The following is a 20,357-nucleotide window of genomic DNA, read 5'->3' on the forward strand; positions in this document are numbered from 1 at the left end:
TTCTTCCTTCTGCGGTTATTTTTTTTTAAGTAACCACACAACTTTTAGACAGCAGATTCCTGTATTTGGGATCTAGCACAGCGGTAAAGGGTCCCCATCAGATGCCACACTCCGAAGAGGCCTTTCCTGAATACCGGCATAGATTCTCCAGAGTTATGCGTTTATCTGAAATAAGTGACAGAAACCTCACACGCAGAGATTTGAAAGTGCAGCTGTGCTTTTCTCCCTCTTTATAATCTTTTTCCAGGATCTGAAGCCCGTGGGTGCCAGACTTCTAAATCCACTCTTCTCCCTGGCTTGAAAGCTCGTCACGTAAAGGGAGAATCCGACAGTGTTTTCTACTTTCAAACGAGGCATCTGGGCCATGAGATAATGGTACCCACATCTGAAAAAGGGACTACTTCTGAACCAAGTCAATCTAAGTCAAGATTTGTTGAACCGGTGGTAGAGAGGAAAGTATCGCTCAAGATCCCCATCCCTAGTTGAGAAGCTCAGGAGTGGGGTGAAGGGGGTGGGAATGACCTTGTGAGGCCTTTAGGGCCTTCTAAGGCCAAGATGAGGAAATGGTAGCCTGCCACATGCTGCTGGACTACAATTCCTGGGTCACCTTTGAGGGGGCTGATGGGAGATGCAGTTCATCAACATCTGGAGGGCCAAAGGTTGCCTCAGGAAGCACAGCAATGGTCAGGGATGACCGGAGTCCAACAAGATTTGGAGGGAATCAGGTTGGGGAAGGTTACTGAGGAGAATTATTTGCTGGAGAAACTTTTTTTGTCCCTTTCACAGAAACTCCCATGATTCTTTGGGCTCGTGCCCAATTGTCTAAAACCGGTGTGAGGAACTACAACTCCCACTGCTCCAGTAAGCATGGCCAGTAGTCAGGGAATTGTAGTTCAGCAACACCCAAAGGTTCCCTGAACCTGGTACGAGGTGTTGACAGTCTCCAGAGGCAGAAACGGCAAAAAACGGTTGTCCTCCCGGGTGTTGCTGGGCTACAACTGCCATCATGCCCAGATGCTGTGTGGGCTGGTGTTGATGGGAGATGGAGCCTAACACCATATTTGAGGCCAGAGGTTCCCCATCTCTGCTCTAAGGCCTTGTCTCCACAAAGAACGGAATGAGGTGGCAGAGTCCTGAAGTGTAAAATGGGGCTGTAACTTCTACTGAGCCGCATTTTAAAAAATGATTACTCACTTAACAAACTCCCTTGCAAGGAGTGGTCTGGGCTAGACTCTTTCCGCCTTATCTGCTAGCTTTCTCCTTTCAACCAAACATATCTGTGTGATTCAAAAGGGGCGGGGTGGTGCCAGACCCTTTTCTGGATTCTATCACCGCATCCTGCTCCATCTTTAAACCAAAGTCCAATCCTGTGTCCATTCCAGCAGTTAGGAGATGTTTGAAAAAAGTATGTGATAAAACAAAATCAGATGCCCCAGCAAAAAGCCCACCCTCAGCGTGACAAAGAGGAGACAGTTCACAGATGTACATATATAAAAATAAATAATATCACATACACTGCTAGTTGAGACTGCTACCCAAGCCAGGTGCTAAACAAGACAAAAAATTGAATTCATTTCCCACAATCAAAACGTGATTCATCTAAAAAAGAAAGCCAGATCTGCTTCTATTCCTGGTCCATTCCTATTATGCTGCCACGGTTCCAACCCATTTCTCAGCATAAAATGGCCGGCATGGATTCGAATCCTTTGCCATGTGCCAACACATGGACCGGCACCTCAGCCGGCTCAGATTGCCGGTCAGTGCTATTCCCATTCTGCCACCCCAGCTTGGATCCCCCTTGTCCTGATGGGCAGTTCTTCATAAACTTATTCTGTGGAAATCAAAGCCCAGGCGAAATTCATTTGCCAAATCCAAGCAACGTTGCAGTCCGTTTAAGGCTTGACAGCGAGGGGGTTATCTGGGCCAAGCCACAGCATGAATCAATGTCAAAATGGCTGCCCAATTCCCAGGCCAAACCCTCCTCTTCCTCCTCACCAGATAAAATTAGGCAAGGATTGAGGGGGGAGACAAATGGGGTAGGCCTCAAACCACGTCACCATCCCTCTTATACACAATCTTCTCCCCCCCCCCATGCTTTCCTTGCTCAGTGGTCTGGAAATGTCCATTGTTTTGCCACAAGGAGAGAACCGTTAGGCATACGGGCCTGTTCTTGCCAGGCAAAGGCCTTTTCCTGCTTCCTTGGAGACTGATGGAGAACATGGTGTGGTGTTGCTAGGCAGCAGCCTCACAGCTCTATAGCTCCTCTTCCTCAGGAAGCCCAACATGGAGAAGGGTGAGCCGTAGGGCCAGAAAAAAGAGGAGGAAAGAGAAGGAAGCAGTTAGCCCAAAATGGAGGGGAGGGCCGCCCCATCCTTTTCACAGCTATGTTTGGAAAAGGCCCATCGGCTCTTCCTTCACTGACCAGACAAGACTTCACCCTCAGCTGTGGCACAGATCTTTGCTGCCATCCTTTCAGCTGAAAAAGGGTGCAAGAGGTCACCGGCCAAAAGGAAAGGAAAAACGCTTCTCACATCTTAGCCTCACTTCCGTCCTCTCCTTCTCCTTCTCCTTCTCCCACCTCTAGGTAGGCCTCTCCGGAGGCTTGTGTGAGGTCGGCCATCAGGCCCAGGTTGACGCACTCGGGGCATTTCTCCGGGCTCTCGGCGGCCGATGAGAAGATCTTCCCGCAGTCAGCGCATATGAAAGAGTTCACGCCCAGGTGGCAGCGCTGGTGTCTGATGAGGGCCGCCTTGGCCTTGAAGCAGCTCCCGCACTCAGGGCAGACGTAGGGCTTCTCGCTGGTGTGCGTCCGCTCGTGGGCGATGAGCTGGGAGCTCTCACGGAAACACTTCCCGCAGCCGAGGCACATGTAGGGCTTCTCGCCGGTGTGGGAGCGCTCGTGCGCCACCAGGCTGGAGCGCTGGATGAAGCCCTTGCCGCACTGCAGGCAGATGTAGGGCTTCTCCCCGGTGTGGGTCCGCTCGTGCTTGCTGAGGCTGGAGCGCACGCTGAAGCTCTTCTCGCAGTAGAGGCACTGGTAGGGCTTCTCGCCGGTGTGCGTCCGCTCGTGGGCGATGAGCTCCGAGGTCCAGTTGAAGCCCTTGCCGCACTCCAGGCACTTGTGGGGCTTCTCGCCCGTGTGGGTCCGGATGTGGGCCATGAGGTGCGAGTTCTGGCTGAAGCTCTTCCCGCACTCGGAGCAGGTGTAGGGCTTCTCTCCGGTGTGGATGCTCTGGTGGCGGATGAGGTCGGCGCTCAGGCTGAAGCCCTTGCCGCACTCCAGGCACTTGTAGGGCTTCTCCCCCCGATGGCTCTTCTCGTGCAGGACCAGCGTCGCCTTCTGGCTGAAGCTCTTCCCGCACTCGAGGCAGGTGTACGGCTTCTCCCCGGTGTGGCTGCGCTCGTGGATGATGAGGCTGGAGCGCTGGTTGTAGCTCTTCTCGCACAGGAGGCACTTGTAGGGCTTCTCCCCAGTGTGGGTCCGCTCGTGCAGCTGCAGGTGGGAGCTCTGGCTGAAGCGCTTGTCGCAGTGGGAGCACTTGAAGGGCTTCTCCCCCGTGTGCGTCCGCCCGTGCGTGTTCAGCGTCGAGCGCTTGCCGAAGCTCTTCCCGCACTCGTTGCACTTGTAGGGCTTCTCGGCCGGGGGCGGCTTCTCGGCGCCCGGGCTCGCCACCCCAAAGCCCTTCGAGACCTCCGGGCCTTTCTTCTGCAGGAAGCTCTGCTGCACGGCGAACTCGCTGAAGTCGAAGAAGCCCCTGCCGAAAGGGATGGAAATTGGTCCCCGGCTGTCCAGAGAGTGGCCCTCGGATGCTCCGGCCTGGCCTTCCCCCCGGGGGAAGCTGACCTCGTCTCCCCCCCACATCATCCGGTTCAGCTGCAGCCGCTCCGAGCTCCCCAGAGAAGGCTCCCCTTCCTTGCTGTGGCCTAACCAGCCGGCTGCAAGAACGAGAGTGTCAAGACAGGAAGAGAATTCATCAAAAGGAGCAGCAGAAGAAGATTTGGCTAAGCAAAGGTTGATATTATGCAGGCACCATTTGGAAGCAAGGTTCTAGTCCTCATGGGTTGTATTTCAGACCCACTGAAATTAACTAAAGCGGCTAAGTATTAGGTCCACTCATTTCAGCAGATCTACTCCAGCTGCAAAGATAGAACTGAAATCAAGCCGGCAACTTACATTAAGATACATTGGCATCTGAAGAAGTGTGCATGCACACGAAAGCTCATACCAAAATAAAAACTTAGTTGGTCTTTAAGGTGCTACTGAAGGAATTTTTTTTATTTTACTTCGACCCAGACCAACACGGCTACCTACCTGTAACCAGAACTTACATTAAATTACCTAGTGGCAGCCAGTCCATTAGGCTACTCCATCGCCTCTGCTGAGGAAGCCTGACTGCATTTGGCCATCCTTGAACTGACATCAACTAGCAGCCAATCCATCAGGCTACCTGAACTCTCGCTCAGCCCGGACACTGAGGTCCAGCTCCGAGGGCCTTCTGGCGGTTCCCTCTGGCCTTCTGGCGGTTCCCTCCCTGTGAGAAGTGAGGCTACAGGGAACTAAGCAGAGGGCGTTTTCGGTAGTGGCACCCACCCCATGGATGTCAAGGAGATAAACAACTATCTGACTTTTAGAAGACATCTGAAGGCAGCCCTGTTTAGGCAAGTTTTTAATGTTTGATGTTTTATCGTGTTTTTAATATTCTGTTGGGATCCACCCAGAATGGCTGGGGAAACCCAGCTGGATGGGTGGGGTAATAATAATAATAATAATAATAATAATAATAATAATAATAATAATAATAATCCATCTGAGTCAGTCATTATAAGAACTGCAACTTCAAGGAACGGGTGCAGTTGCTTTTTTCCTCCCCCCCCCTCACTTTTTCCACATGCATTGTGTCTTTCGGATTGGACATCTTTTCAAGTTACTCTTGAGCATTTTCAACCTAAGAGGGGGGCAAAAATGCTTCAAATAAAAGAGGGTTAGAAGCAAACTAGGCAGCTCACTGCAAAGAGAGATCTAAGCAGGTAAGGGGCATGCATTTAAAGGGCACCCGCCCTGGGATCTGTTGTTTCCCCTTCAGAGCTAAAAAATCCCCAAACCCTTAACAAACAAATGTCTGTCTGCCCAACGCTGAGTGGAAGATGCAGACCTTTGAGTCTCAGCATCATCTCCTGGAAGGCAGGGCTGTTCTGACACAGATCACCGTATTTCTGTTTCAGCTCCTCAAGTCTCTGCACCAGCGTGTCCTCTTCTTCCCTGAGGATTATGAGGCAGTGGGAGAGAGGAGTGGGGGAATAGGTAAACAGGAAATGAACCATGTAGATAGCTTTATGTTTGAACAGCAAAAAAGACTCTACATTAACTGAAAGCCTCCTAAATGCACAAAAGGTCCTGGGTTCGTATCCCTGTCAAGACCTTCAGCACAAAATACCACAGTGAAGTGTTTTATTTTTACCATTCCTTGCAGGAAGGATGGGCAACAGGGGTAAGGCTGCCTAGCCAGCAATGGCCAGAGATGATGGCCAGAGATTCCAGCAACATCTGGAAGGTTGTAGGTCATTCTTATCTTACGACTCGGCCCTGATTTCCCAAGCCCCAACACCCTATGCTGGCTCTTAATGGACATGGCTATTGTAGGGTCATTAATTTCACTTCCCAGGATTCTTTGGGGGGAAGCCATGGCTGTTTAAATTGGCACAATACTCCTTTAAACCAGGCATCCCCAAACTGCGGCCCTCCAGATGTTTTGGCCTACAACTCCCATGATCCCTAGCTAACAGGACCAGTGGTTGGGGAAGATGGGAATTGTAGTCCAAAATATCTGGAGCGCCGAAGTTTGGGGATGCTTGCCTTTGAATGTATGGTACGGATGGGGCGTCAGATCTACACAAGTATGACGGTTCCCACCCCCACCTCTGGGATAAAGGCCCTAAAGCAGGCAGATTCTTACCTGATTTCAATGCTTCCCGAATCCTACAAGGGAAGGGTGTTGGTGGAGGGAGAGAGAGAGAGAGAGAGAGAGAGAGAGAGAGAGAGAGAGAGAGAGAGAGAGAGAGAGAATGAGAGAGAAAGGCACAAACCATGAGCTGTACAGGGAAAAATTGTTCACTTTCTTACAAAAAATGAGAGCCCAGCAAGAGCAACAGGCAGCAAGTTGCTGGCATCTGTCCCAAGGGGCAATGGAGCGCACCTCCAGGGATGAAGTCAAACTGCAGTACCAAAGTGACCTTCCCGGGGCGCAAGCCTGTACAGAGGTCCGGGGTGAAATTTTTAGATTGTTCTCTTGCACTTGTTTTTAATGTCCATTTGGAAAAAGGAGCTAATAAAAATGGACAGCAGCTGTGGAACTCACTGACAGTAGACCAGGCATCCCCAAACTGCGGCCCTCCAGATGTTTTGGCCTACAACTCCCATGATCCCTAGCTAACAGGACCAGTGGTCGGGGAAGATGGGAATTGTAGTCCAAAACATCTGGAGGGCCGAAGTTTGGGGATGCCTGCACTAGACAGTAACTGGACAGTTACTGCAATGGTAACACATTTTCTCTCTCCTTTTTTAAATATATAGATAATACAGTGGTACCTTGACTTACGAACGACAACCGAATTTTTCGACTTACGAATGGGGGTAATGGCCGCGCGCTTACGAATGTCTCGACATCCGGAAAAAAAATGTGGCGGTTTTAGATAGGGATTTTTCGACTTACGAATTTTTAGATAGGGTTGCTTCGACTTACGAATTTTTCAGTTTCCGATTTCCTATGGGAAATCCCGTTTCCAATGGCGTTTTTCTACTTACGAATTTTTCGACTTGCGAAGGTGCCTTCGGAATGGATTAAATTCGTAAGTCGAGGCACCACTGTAAATATATAGATATTAGAGAGGTTGAGAAAGTGCCAGGGCACAAAATGGCAACCATGGTGGCGTGGCGTAACACTGATGAGCAAAAAAATAGAATCAGGACCACAAGATGATATGGGCATGCCCCCCAATCAATGGGGGAAGAGGCACCCACATCAACCCCTGCCAGTCACAGGGAGAAGCTCTTTGCACCTCTCCCCTGTTCAGCGCAGAAGGGAAGGAAGGAGCCCAGTCCTCTCATCCAATGAAATGTGGGCATGGTTAAGAGGGAGTTTTTAATTTAGGAGAAGCTGAGGCAGTGCAGACAGGAATTCGGCAAGAAGAGCAAAGGGTCTCCTGTACATTGTGGACTTTTCTGGGGATATTTACGAAGGCAGGTGCCACTGCTGGAGGTACTGGCAGGCATGCTGGCATCCTTGGGCAGTATGCTGGCAATCCCTGTAGCTTTGGGTCAATAAGGAACCTGCCCACCCGTGTCAGATCAACTATTGAGTCTGCATACCCTACTGAACTCCACCCCAAAAAAACCTTACCACCATCCCCTCGCTGCTATTTCCTTCTTCTCCATCCTCTTCCTTCCTTTCTTTCTTCAGGTCCATCACTTCGGAATCCGGCAACACCTTCCAATGAATAAAAATTTCTAAGATCAACAGAAACCAACGGCCACCACTTCCTCCTTTTGAGGATTTCCTTTTTAAAGAAATATGCAGCTCCAGTGTCTCTCTTCAAGTTTCATCCCAACCTAGCCACAAAGTCTACCCACATTTCCAGCCTTAAGGCCCCCCTGATACCACTTCAGCTATGAAATACAGTTGTACCTTGGATCCCGAATGCCATGGTACTCGGACGTTGTGGCGCCCAAATGCCGCAAACCCAGAAGCAATTGCTCTGGTTTGTGAATGTTCTTTGGAACCCAAATGTCCGACGGGGCTTCCAATTGGCTGCAGGAGCTTCATGCAGCCAATCAGAAGCCACGCTTTGGGTTCTGAACGTTTTGGAAGTCAAACGGACTTCCGGAACGGATTCTGTTCGATTTCCAAGTTATGACTGTATACGTGTTGGTGCTAACATATAAAACCCTCAAACAGCTCAGGACCACTTTAGTTGGGAGATTGAATGTTTATCCTAAAATTCCCAAAGGCCTCAGAAGTAACCTGGGACAGGGCTTTTAGCATGGCAACCCCTGTTCTGTGGAATAGCACTCTTGTCGAGACACAACAAGCACCCACTTCCTGGAAGCGATCAAATCTCATTTTGGTTCCAACGGTCCTTCCCAGCTGGCTAAATGCGTCTTCACCATGAGCAGTCATTTGTTAGGGCTTTAGTCCTTGTTTTAAAAGCACTCGTTTTCGTTGTTTTATTCTTCTCTTCCGCGCAAATGGCCTTGGGATGCTGGTTTAGCAGGATATTAAAAATCATCAAGCTCATGGCCCATAGCGATGATACGTGCAGAAGCCTCAACAAGGGTTGAATATATTGTATCATGGTTTATTCCTGCAACCACTTGCCAATTACCAAGCCCAATTCAAGGCATCAACACGGACAAACAAAATTCCCAAACTCCCTGCCTCATCTCCCTAGACCAGTGGTTCCCAACAGGTGGTCCGGGGACCCCCAGGGGTCCGCGAGCTATGCCAGAGGGGTCCGCAAGATGCTATTAGAATAAAAAATATATTAAATATATTTCGTATGATAACAGATTTTTTTGTTTTGGCCGCTTCCTGCATGAGCAGAGTCTAGCGCAAAACTAGAATTAGATAGAGGCAGTAGTTTTGCTGTATGCCGTTAGGTGGCGCTTTACAAACACTACTGTTTTGCAAAGAGGCAGCGCGCGCATTCTACTAACGCTCACCTCCCCAAGATGCTTTGCGCGCGTCGGCTTCATTTGTACGCTACTGCGCAGGTACCCTGTCTTCTCCATTCCCCTCCCTGGCACGCGCTGCCTCTTTGCAAAACAGTAGTGTTTGTAAACAAAGCGTTTTTCGCGGAAGCTACAGTTCGTGGTTAAAAATGGACCGTTGGTTAAAAAGTGGTTCGTTAAAACGACAAAGGCCTACAGATGAAGAGGAAGAACTGTAAAAAACGTATAAATATAAAATATAAAAAGATTCTTAATTTGGCTCTCACTTTTTAATTTTAGGATTAGGAATTAATGGGGGTCCTTGTCACAATAGCGGCTCGATGAGGGGTCTTCGAGAAAATTTTGTTGGGAACCCCTGCCCTAGACAAACTACTTTAAAATTGCTGATGGTCTCGGAATTTTTCCTCCTTTATTTCCAGGAAAATATCTCTGACTTTTTTTCCAAGAAAAGTTAGCTACAACTCTAAAGAAAAACCACCCCTGGCTTCCGGTTGACCACGCCATCTTGCTCAGACGGGGGTCCGCACAGCGGAGCGGACCTCGGCGCTTCAGAGGTGGAGGGAATCGTTCCAGCGAAACGAAACCTCCTTAAAAGCCCCAAATCGAGCTTTTTGGGGACAGATTTTGCCTGGCGGCGCCAAAAGCAGGCTCTCTCCTCCCCGGATCGGCTTTGTTTAAGCCCCCGAGAGCGAGGAGGTGAACCGCGGCGGACAGGCTGACATTGCTGCTCTGAGAGTGCGAAGCTGCGAGTCTGGGAAGTGGAGGTGGCCAATTCTTCAAAGAACACTCAGCAAATGAATAGACTGTGAGTAATTTGGATTCTTTGGAATGTAAATTAAGGCAACAATTTGGACCTGGGAGAGAGGGGAAAAGAGGAAGCCACCCCCCCCCCACGGTAACATAAGAGACAGTAAACAGAAACCCGAAGCCGTAAACAGAAGATTTTAACTTAAAAGGATTCCTCAAAGGCATCAAAGAGAATCTCCCCTAAATGCAGGGTAAAAGGGGAGAGAGACTGTTGTGATTGCCCTGCAGAATGAAGTTAAGACTAAGAAAGACCTTTCTTTTTCTCGGGAGCCGGCAGCCCAGAAAACCCAGTGAGCTGACCAGGATTTATAGTTAAATTTTATTTCTATCTTTATCTCTGGACTTTTTGGAAATTCTTTTTTGGTTTATATGCTTTTGAAATGTGAGTTCGAACTTTATTTTTAAGAATGCAGCCAGCTTGTTAAAATGGAGTCGAGAAAATAGACTGCGATCATATTCCACCCCATGTGACAAGTTTTGACCTTGACAGGACTGAACTATGTCAACAAAAAGGTACCCGCCTGAGTTTCAGCGGACTGTTTTGACCTTAATGTGGGAAGCAAGAATAGAACTATGTCAAGAGGAGACACAACGGCTAGTGTTACAGCAACAATTCCAGATTGTGATGACAGAATATGATTTCCTAGAAGATGAAGCTTTTGAAACTGAGGAGGATGAATGTGGGAATGACAATGATGAGGACTGTGATGATTTAACACAGGATGAAGCCCATCACGAAAAAAATGATGATTTTACTCTACAAAAAGTTGGATGGAGTGCCTCCCCTTCGAGGGGGGCACGACTGGACTTACTGGAACTCCAGAATGACCACAGGGAAGAAGGAAAAATTAAGCAGAGAAGAGAAGAAGCTCAGGGGTCTGATATGGAGGCCTGGATGGCAAAAGACTGCAAACAGGGGGTGGGGTGAAGGGAAAGTGAAGTGGTGATTGTAAGGATGGGTTAATAGGACTATAACTGGACTGCTGACTATGGAACTTGCTGGATTGGTGGGGTGGAGCCGGTACTCGGGGGGTGTAAGGTTAGTTTGGGAATAGTTATAGGTTTAAAAAGTGAATTGATTCTGGAAAAAGGTGAAAATATGGAGGCCTATAGAGGGGTAAAAATTAGGCACGGGAAGAAAAAATGGGAGTTTGATTTCTCAGTGATTGGACAATAGGCGAAAATGATAATAGTTTAAAAGTGGTACAAGATATAAAGGTGTATGTTATAAAATATGAACTATGAAACTGTTGAAGATGATAAATAAGGGAGGAAAACCGGGGAAGGGTGGGAGGGTGGGGAAGCCCACAAAATATGGTTTAACAATTATGAATTTAACAATTATGATGAATTTTTATTTTTTTTTGTCTTTTTTCCTTTTTGTCTTTTTTTTTTCTTCTTCTCTTTTTTCTCTTTTTCTCTTTTTGCATTTTCTTTTTTTTTGGTATGACAATAGATGGTTGGATGGATGAACTCCTGCGTACTGCCCTGGTTCACTGGAGCTCCCTGGTGGCAGGGGGGGGCTTGGGGGGCAGGGGAGGGGGAGGAGGACAGAAACCCAATCATAAAATGGACCACTTCTGACTGATCACCTGCGTGGGATACTTCTGTGGCAGGGGAGGACCCATGGAGGGGGGTGGGAAGAAGGTGGAAAAGGTGTTTATGTATGTACCATCTTTTGTAATTTGTAAAAATCAATAAAAATTATGTTTAAAAAAAAAAATAATAAAGAAAAACCACCCCTCCGGCTGATCAGTACCTCATTGCTTTTTCCACATTCCTCTTTCGTAGGATCCTCGATCATCAGTTCGTCACTGCTGCTTTCTTCTTTAACCTTCTCGATGTCTAATAGATCGCCAAGACTCTCCTGCAATTTCTCATGCTGAAAATGGGGGGTGGGAAGAATGAAACCCTTAGGATCGGAATTGGAATAACATTCCTGATCACCACGGCAGTGTCTGTGGTTTAAAAAGGTTTCAGCAAGCAGCAGCAGTTGGGTCACCATGGTTCCCTTGGGAATCCGGCTTACATTATTCTGTCTGCCATTTGTGCAAGCGTCGGTCACAGGCTCCACCTTCTCTGACAGAAACCATGGTTTACTGGGCACATGGCTGAATTACTAGTTAGAAATCAGTCCTGGTTTCATAACTGGGGATTAAATCGGTTTCCTGGTATGGGTGTAACAGGAAACCATGGTTTAAACAATCCACAGGCCGGCACCTCAACTCGATGTACAGTACATGTACCTCGACATCTTGCAGTGACGTAGATGTACTTTGAGTAGCTTGGAAATCAGACACAAGCTGGCTGATAAGCCCAGAAACCACCAGGCAGAACCACTCACACCTCAGACCAGTTTTGTGGTGGGTTTTTTTGTTTTGTTTTTTACAGTATTACATTTAACAGCTTACACAAGGGCTGGGGAACCTTCCAGATGTGGCTAGGCTAAGTTTTATCTCCTACTTCACAGATGTGGAACCTGTTGCCCTTCAGGAGTTCCTGGACTACAAGTCCCATCATCCATGGCAGTGCTGGCTGGGTGGCTGATGGGAGTCAGAGTCCATCAGCATCCGATGGCCCTATAGGCATTGTTTACTGGTTTAACTGGCTGTAAGGCTTATGTTCCGATTTCTAAAGTTCCTTCTACACTGCAGGAGTTGACAAATCATACGCAACTTCTGCAAGAATTCTGATGAAACAGTTTGTTATCCTCAGACCAAATAATTATAGCAACGGCTAATAAAATGACATCAAATGCAAACAACTGCTATTTTAAAAAAGCGTATCTGGACAGAAGTTACATGGACACATTATCAAATCCTGAATTACACAAGAATGTGCTTGGCTCTCATCTGAGCGTGCCAAAAATATCAACGCTAAAAGTAGCATCTGCTGTGAAGACAACTAAGTAATCTATAAAGCCCTATTCAAGGCTTTCTTTTTAAAGCAGGAGGCGAGATGTAACTGCCTTGGTTCAAGATAGGGAAGTGGTGGAGAACCAGTCTGGTATGGCTTGCCTCTGAAGGACGTCAAAAATAGGAAGATACCTTTCATTTCCATTCCAAGCAGTTGAATTGTGCCTAACTGGGGCGAGGAAAACTAGCTACAGGTCCTTTTCCAGTTATCTCTGGAACCAGCCGCATTGGTGCAAAGCAGCGTTCGAAATTCTCCAGGCGCATTTTGCACCTGGCTATTGGCCATTGCAACCGAGTGAAGATTGCCGGGTGCCAGGATGGCACCTGAAGTCTCCACCATCTGGAGGTACATGCCTGGGGATCACTGGATCTTGACTATTTTCACATCCTGTAGAATTATATCCGGTTTCTGCACAATCGGAATGAATTTCAGGAACCAAAACATTGCATTGAAAAATACAACTGTCGAACCGCCTGGCCCAGAAATGGCGCCTAGGCGTTCCGTTTTGGCAACTGTAACCCTGTTTTTTAAGGAGCCGTTTGATGCCTAGCTTATATATTTGAGTTTTGTAACACTGGTGCAGAGGTGGGAATATCTGCCACAGATACAGAAAGCTGCCTTATACCAAATCAGGACATTGGTCCAGCCACCTCAGGACTGTCTACACTTAATGAGAGTGGCTCAGGCCAGGAACATTCCCAGTTCTTTTTGGATATGTTGAGGATTGAACCCAGGAATGTACAAGAGATGTTCTGCCAACTGAACGACACCCCTCCTCATAAAGGCTTTCAGATCTCTTTCTTGACTTTTGGCACCCTAACATCACCGAGATAATCTCCTAATTTTTTTGTGCAGCACGCCAAGGGCTTACGGAGCCCTAGAAAAAACAGGAGAGGATGTTCCTAACCTTTAACTCCTCAGTGGCAGCTGATGCTTCAACTTTAACTTTCTCGTCGTCAATCAGCATCTCCTTTCTGTCCACTGGCTTCTCAGGCTTAGCTTCTCCTCTCTTTTGTTTAAGGAGGGTGAGGCGCTCCTTCGGCACCACCTGAAGAAAAAGAGACATCACCTGCTTGCTGATTTGCTTTAAGGTGCCAGGGACGGAACCTGAACATTTCTACCTTTGAAATATTTGCCCAATTCGTCCCAACTAATTAAAGGCCACAAATTACGTGGCAAGGCCTTAAATCATGTGCATGTTTCACCAGGAGATCTTCCATCTTTATCAGGGGGAATACTAACCTCTTCTTTCCTATAAGTGTAATAGACTAAGTGGCGCGTTTCTAATAATCTCAAGAATTTATTTCCAAAAATAAGTTAACCTCTGGCATCCTACCACCACCACACTTACTGTCTGTATGCTCATATATGTCTTTTATGTGAACCGCCCTGAGACCTCTGGGTACAGGGCGGTTGTTGTTGTTGTTTAGTCGTTTAGTCATGTCCGACTCTTCGTGACCCCATAGACCAGAGCACGCCAGGCAGGGTGTATATACAGGGCGTATGTACAGGGCGGTATATAAACTCAATTAATAATAATAATAAAAACAAGACCAACCCCCCAGAGTCCCTGTTCAGTATCAAACACTATTTTGCATGCAATGTAGCCATCTGTCTATTGATGTTTATTTTAATTATTTTACTCAGTTGTGTTTTTTTTAAATAATGTTGTAAGCCGCAGTGGCGTGTTTTTATGGTATACTATATAAAGAATTATAAAGAAAATAATTAACTGGGGTGGGAGGAAGCTGACAATGAGAGTTATCCCTTCCATCCTCTGAAAAGCTCAGGGACCATTCTGCCCTCACGCATTCTCTCCCCACAACCATCATGCTGTTTTGACCTGTTCTGAACTTACTGTAGAAATTGGGAGTTCTTGGTGAAGTCCAGAAATAAACAGTAAATTGCAAGAACTCGGGCCAGGAGGAAGACGAATTTCAAGTAAATCTTCAAAAGGTTTTATTTATGTAATGATGAATTCAAATAGGAATCAATTCCAGTATGATTTTTTGTTTAGTCGTGTCCGACTCTTCGTGACCCCATGGACCATAGCACGCCAGGCACTCCTGTCTTCCACTGCCTCCCGCAGTTTGGTCAGACTCATGTTTGATATGATAGGCAAATAAAAATAAATTCCAGTGGGAAAAAAATCCCAGGACAATGTTTTAATGGTCAGAGTGTACCAAACATTGCTGATCCTGGGATTTTTTCACTGGAATTTATTTTTATTTGCCTATCATACTGGAATTGATTCATATTTGAATTCATCATAACAAACTAAAAACTTTTGAAGATTTACTTGAAATTCATCTTCCTCCTGGCCAGAGTTCTTGCAATTTACTGTTTATTTCTGTTGAGAACTTAAGCACTATAGAAAAGAAGATAAATGAGGTTAATGGCATAAAAGCCGTACAAAATTAAAGTATTGTTATGAATATTACTACAAATCTAAAATACTGATTATTGAAGTAGAGTTGAAAAATGAAATCAGAATCAGCAAAGCTAGAATTGTACAAGGAAAAGGGATGAGAGATGCTCAAAAGAAGGGATATTTGTAGCCATTTTTTCCTTGGAAGGAGACTCCCCCACCCCCAGTTATCAAAGAAAAGCAAGATTACATTCCATAGATATCCAACCACATGAAAGGATTTGATAAATCGTATGCCCAAAACGCATGCATTACAACTTCTGCAACAATTTTGATTCAACATAGCTTACTATCATTAAAGCAAAACCATTTCAGCAACATCTAATAAAACTATATCAAACAGCAAACAACTGTTGTTTTTAAAAAGTGTATCTGGATAGAAGTTATGTAAGACATATTACCGAAACCAAGAATGTGCTTGGCTCGCATCTGGGCATACTAAAAGCATCAATGCTAAAAACAGCATTTGCTGTGAACACAACTTGTTTGACTAATCTAGAAGGGTGGACTGATTAAGTTGGACCAATTCAAAATTTTATTTTTATAACAGGAGACGCTGAACGCATTGTTTCAAGATAAGGAACAGGGAGTAGTGATGTACTGGTGTGGTACGCAGGTCTGGCCGGTCTCCAAAGGACATTACAAAAATAGAAAGATGTATTTTATTCCTGTTTTAATAAATTTAATTGTACTTCTGCATTTTAAAATATTATCATCATTTAAGTTCTATACCACTTAATAAAATATTTTTAAGTGGTATACAGAAAACTGAAACAACCTAAGGTCTAGCAGACCCTGCCCTAGAAAAGCCACAAATACTTTAAAAACCTAGAATCATAGAGTTGGAAGAGACCACAAGGGCCATCCAGTCCAACCCCCTGCCAAGCAGGAAACACCATCAAAGCATTCCTGACATATGGCCATCAAGTCTCCACTTAAAGACCTCCAAAGAAGGAGACTCCACCACACTCCTTGGCAGCAAATTCCACTGCCGAACAGCTCTTACTGTCAGGAAGTTCTTCCTAATGCTTAGGTGGAATCTTCTTTCTTGTAGTTTGAATCCATTGCTTTGTGTCCGCTTCTCCGGAGCAGCAGAAAACAACCTTTCTCCCTCCTCTATATGACATCCTTTCAGACTTAGGCTCAAAAACCCAGCTGAAGAGAAGGTTTTTTAGTCTGGAGCCTAAAACTCGACAAAGGGGGCTGCAGGCAAGAGTCCCTGGGGAGAGGATTCCCCAAACTGGGAGCCACCACTGAAAAGGCCTGTTTCTCGTGTTGCCGTTTTGCATGTTTCCCACATGGATGATGATCACAGGGTTTGCAGGAAGATTCAAATGGAGAGAGGTGGTCCTCAAGGTCCTCTTCTTCTTCTTTGGAGATCACTTGTAGCCAAGTAAGATTGTCACCAATTAATACGGCCAATTCTGGGAGCCAGTGTGGTGTAGTGGTTAAGAGCGGTAGACTCGTAATCTCGGGGAACCAGGTTCGCATCTCCGCTCCTCCACTTGCAGCTGCTGGGTGACCTTCGACTAGTCACACTTCTCTGAAGTCTCTCAGCTTCACTCACCTCACAGAGTGTTTGTTGTGGGGGAGGAAGGGAAAGAAGAATGTTAGCTGCTTTGAGACTCCTTAGGATAGTGATAAAGCAGGATATCAAATCCAAACTCCTCCTCTTCTTCTTCTTCTTCCACAGTGGGATCAAAGGTTTCCGGGTGGGAGCTGATCATGGTGAGGATTTGCTAAGCGTGCCTTCCTCTTAGCACTTTTCTCCCTTGTGTCCTGAGTTCAAGCTTCTTCAAAGCCCATGACACCTTTGGTAAAGGCTGTTCTCCAACTGGAGCGCTCGTAGCCAGTGTTTCCCAGTTGTCAGTGTATATACTACATTTTTAAAGACTCGTCTTGAGAGAGTCTTTAAACCTCTTTTGTTGACCACCAGCATTACGCTTTCCATTTTTAAGTTCAGAATAGAGTAGTTGCTTTGGAAGACGATCATCAGGCATCCGCACAACATGACCAGTCCAACGAAGTTGATGTTGAAGAATCATTGCTTCAACACTGGTGATCTTGGCTTCTTCCAGTACACTGGTATTAGTTCGCCTGTCTTCTCAAGTGATGTGCAAAAAAAAAATTGGAAATGCCGTTGATGGAATGTTGGAGATGGCGTTTATAAGTGGTCCATGTTTCACAAGTGTACAATAAGGTTGGTAGTACAATACTGTAGCTTTGTAAACAATCATTTTGGTTTCCCTGCAAATGTCCTGGTCGAGGTATTGGGATCCTGATCCACATAAGGCTTTATGGGTCAAAACCAGCACTTTGAAACTAACTGGTAGCCAGTGTGGGTGGGCCAGGATCATTGTGTGCCCAGACCACCTTGCAACCTGGCTGGGAGGTTCTGCACCAACCGCAGTTTGTGAACCACCAAGAAACATTTAAACATTTCAGCGTAGTATAGCATCAAAATGACTATTATTTTTTATTTGCAGAGTATGCCCAGATTTTTTTTCAAAATGCGAGCAAGAACATTGAGTGATGCTGCAAGCTCACGACTCTCATTGAGTTTGTATACATACTTAAGGTACGAGGCTTGTTTATAATTCATGTTCCTATGTGAATGCATTGTTTTACGCTTTCTAAGTGTCGCACGATTATATTATAAAGTAGTTTTGTTCTACGTTATAAATCAAGCGCTGCAAGGTGTTGTTTCTTTTTGCTTTCCAAAGTATTTCTTATCAAATAAAAAACTGGTGTGGTCTGAGCACATTTTTATTCTGAAAGTGTGGCCTGGAGAAAAAAGTTCGAAGAACCACTGTTTTAGAACATATGAAAGGCTCAGCTATTGGATAAAGTTCAGCACCCTTTTCTCACGGCAGCCAATCAGATGCTCTTTTTATTTTATTTTTTAAAAAACCTAGAGATTTCAGGGATTGAACCCAGGACAAAGCAAGCATTCTCCCATTGAGCTACAGCCTGTCCTCAGATAATTAGGAACAAAGGGAGCTGCCATATCAGCTCCCTTTGTTGAATCAGACCCTTGGTCCATCTAGCTCAGTAATGTCAACACAGACTGGCAGCAGCCTTCCAGAGTGCCAGGCAGGAGACCACCACCCCTTCCCCAGTCCTACCAGCTGGGATAGCTCAGCCGGTACAGCAGGAGACTCTTATCTCAGGGTTGTAAGTTCGAGTTCCACGCTGGGCAAAAGAGTCCTGCATTGCAGGGGGTTGGGCTAGATGACCCTCGGGATGCCTTCCAACTCTATGATTCTACCTGGAATTGCCACTGGTGTTTGGACCTGGGGCCTTCTGCATAAAAAGCAGATTCTCTGCCACTAATTTTCCTTCCTTCCCCAGAAAAAGTGGGGGCAGAACCTCAGATTTGTATTGATTTTTTAAAAAATTGATTTTTTGGGGGGGGGCAGGCGCTCCCCTGCCTCCCCCTTGGCTACGCCCACGCAGCTGTGGTTTGAACCTGCAAACTCCTCCATTCAAAAGCAACACTCTAATCCAGACCAGTTAATACAGCTTTTTTTTTTAAGGAAATTATCTTTGTTGAATGTGGACCTTTGCCTGCTCCTCTTTCCTCCCTGATAATTCCTACCTGAATTTTCTCTTCTGCACCCTTTTCAACTCCAGCGTCCATGGTAAAGCTAGGGTGATCGAGGAAATGTTGTGCTCCTAGTGGGGGAGGGGGAGAGGGGAGGGGATGGGAGGAAAAGAAAAGGGAGTTTTAATTTTTTTAAAAAAAAATGATTGAAAGGGAAAGCGGGTGCGGTGGGAGAGAAAAAGCAAGCAAGCAACCCGGTTCCTTCTCTCTCTGGGGGCGTAGAAAAGTCGTGAGTTCAAGTTTGCAGCGCTACCAAGGCTCCATCGTAGAACATTTGCTTCCCGATCTCCTTCCGCATCATGAAAAAAATCAGGAGGAGCAATCGCTTCGATCGAGAGCGGTCAGCGGTAGGCCCCACGTGCTGCTGCGCCGAGCCCCTGAGCACGTGCAGAGTGCAGATCGTAGCACCACCCACCTCTCCCCGGGAAGCAGGCACAACCTAACTTCAACTCCCCCCCCCAAAAAAAAAACAGGGAAAAGAAAAGGTGGCTGCGGGCGGAGGCGCAAGGAGAAGAGAACATCCAAATATGAGGCGAGTTGTTATTATTGTTGTTATTATTCTTATTATTATTATTAAAAAATGCTTTAGAGCATGTGCAAAAAGTCTTCCCTTGCCCGCCCCCGTACCCCAACCTACGGAAACGGATGGCGAAGCGCAGCCAAGCTCGTCTGAAGGCGCCGAGAAGTCCGTCCGGCAGGCGGAGGGTGATGCAACAGGGAAGGCCAGGCTCCTTCTGAGCATGTGCAAAGCGCGCCCCGCTACCCTTTCCTGCAAGGATCGCCCACCCACCAGCCCGCCCACACCCACCTAGGACTTGGGGCGGGGGAAGGCGGAAATCGTTTAAGAGAATGCCTCTGAGCATGTGCAAAGTGCACCCCTCTCTTCTTCCCCCGCCCGCAGGTTAAAAGATCCTTTCTTGTGAAGGAAAGCGGGAGGAAAATCAATAATATAAATATACTACTAATACTGCAAATCTGTCGGAACAGCTCCAGCGGAGCCCAGCCTCTCTAATTCCCGAGTCTTTGGGAGGAACGTCTGCATTGCTAACTTAAACCGGTTAGCAACCCACTCGCTTCCCCTCCCGCGGAACCCTGGGAGTTGTAGGGCGGTAGACCCGGAGCGGCCATTCACCGCGCGGCCTCCGGGACTACAACTCCCAGGGTTCCTTGCGAGGCGATGGACGCGGCGAGCTTTGCAAGAGGTTCGGAGCAGAAGCGCCTGGAGCAGAGACCAGTCTTGCAGGGAATAACGAGTCAGTCAGTGGGGGATAAACCTTCAAAGCAGGGGGCTTTTGTTTTCATTTATAGTTTCTTTACTTCTTGCCCTTCTCCTTGCCCCGCTTCTGGAGTTTGATTTCTTTTCAGGAAACCGGTTTGAAACCGGGTTAAAGGGGCGCCGTGTACACTCGGGTTCGCGTCGCTTAAGGAAAGGAGACTTCTTTCCCCGCTGCCTGTCTCCCGCGCCCCTCGGGGTCCAGGGATCTAGGACGGACGGAGGCGCGGGCTGAGCTCACCGTTCACACGGGCAGTGCCCGGGGACAAAACCCGGCGCGGCTGCCCGCTTTTGCGAAGCGGAGCAATAAGGAGAGGAATCCGTGGCTTCTGCTTCCGCTCCGCTAGGACTAGCCAGGGTCCTCCTGTGGCCACGAAGGGCTCATCATCATCATCGAATTTGTATACCGCCCTTCATCCATGGAACTCAGGGGGTTCACAACATGAAATTACAATACAAAAAAACCCCTCGCAAAATACATAATAAACGTAAGAACAAAAGCAAACCAATAATCCCAATCCCATTACCCATTTAAGGGCATTGGATGTCAATCAGCCAAAGGCCTAGAAGAAAAGGAATACTTTCTCCTGGTGTAGATCGTGAA

At 46.8% G+C, this 20,357-nt stretch overlaps 1 protein-coding gene and 1 non-coding gene across 2 annotated transcripts; both read right to left on the reverse strand.

Moving 5' to 3' along the window:
• Positions 1-253: 253 nt before the first annotated feature.
• Positions 254-19,533, reverse strand: LOC118081358 (endothelial zinc finger protein induced by tumor necrosis factor alpha-like). The gene is made up of 8 exons (XM_035107846.2): positions 19,118-19,533; positions 18,475-18,551; positions 13,356-13,496; positions 11,292-11,414; positions 7,398-7,484; positions 5,955-5,977; positions 5,154-5,260; positions 254-3,936 (listed from the first exon to the last, which is right to left on the reverse strand). The coding sequence occupies exons 1-8, from the start codon at positions 19,341-19,343 to the stop codon at positions 2,528-2,530; spliced, it is 2,193 nt and encodes a 730-aa protein (XP_034963737.2). The 5' UTR covers positions 19,344-19,533; the 3' UTR covers positions 254-2,527.
• LOC118081651 (U6atac minor spliceosomal RNA) lies at positions 13,597-13,709 on the reverse strand. Its single transcript, XR_004692118.1, has one exon. It is a non-coding gene; the product is annotated as a U6atac minor spliceosomal RNA (small nuclear RNA).
• Positions 19,534-20,357: the final 824 nt, after the last annotated feature.

This window comes from Zootoca vivipara, chromosome 2 (assembly GCF_963506605.1).
Source record: "Zootoca vivipara chromosome 2, rZooViv1.1, whole genome shotgun sequence".
Lineage (NCBI taxonomy): Eukaryota > Metazoa > Chordata > Lepidosauria > Squamata > Lacertidae > Zootoca > Zootoca vivipara.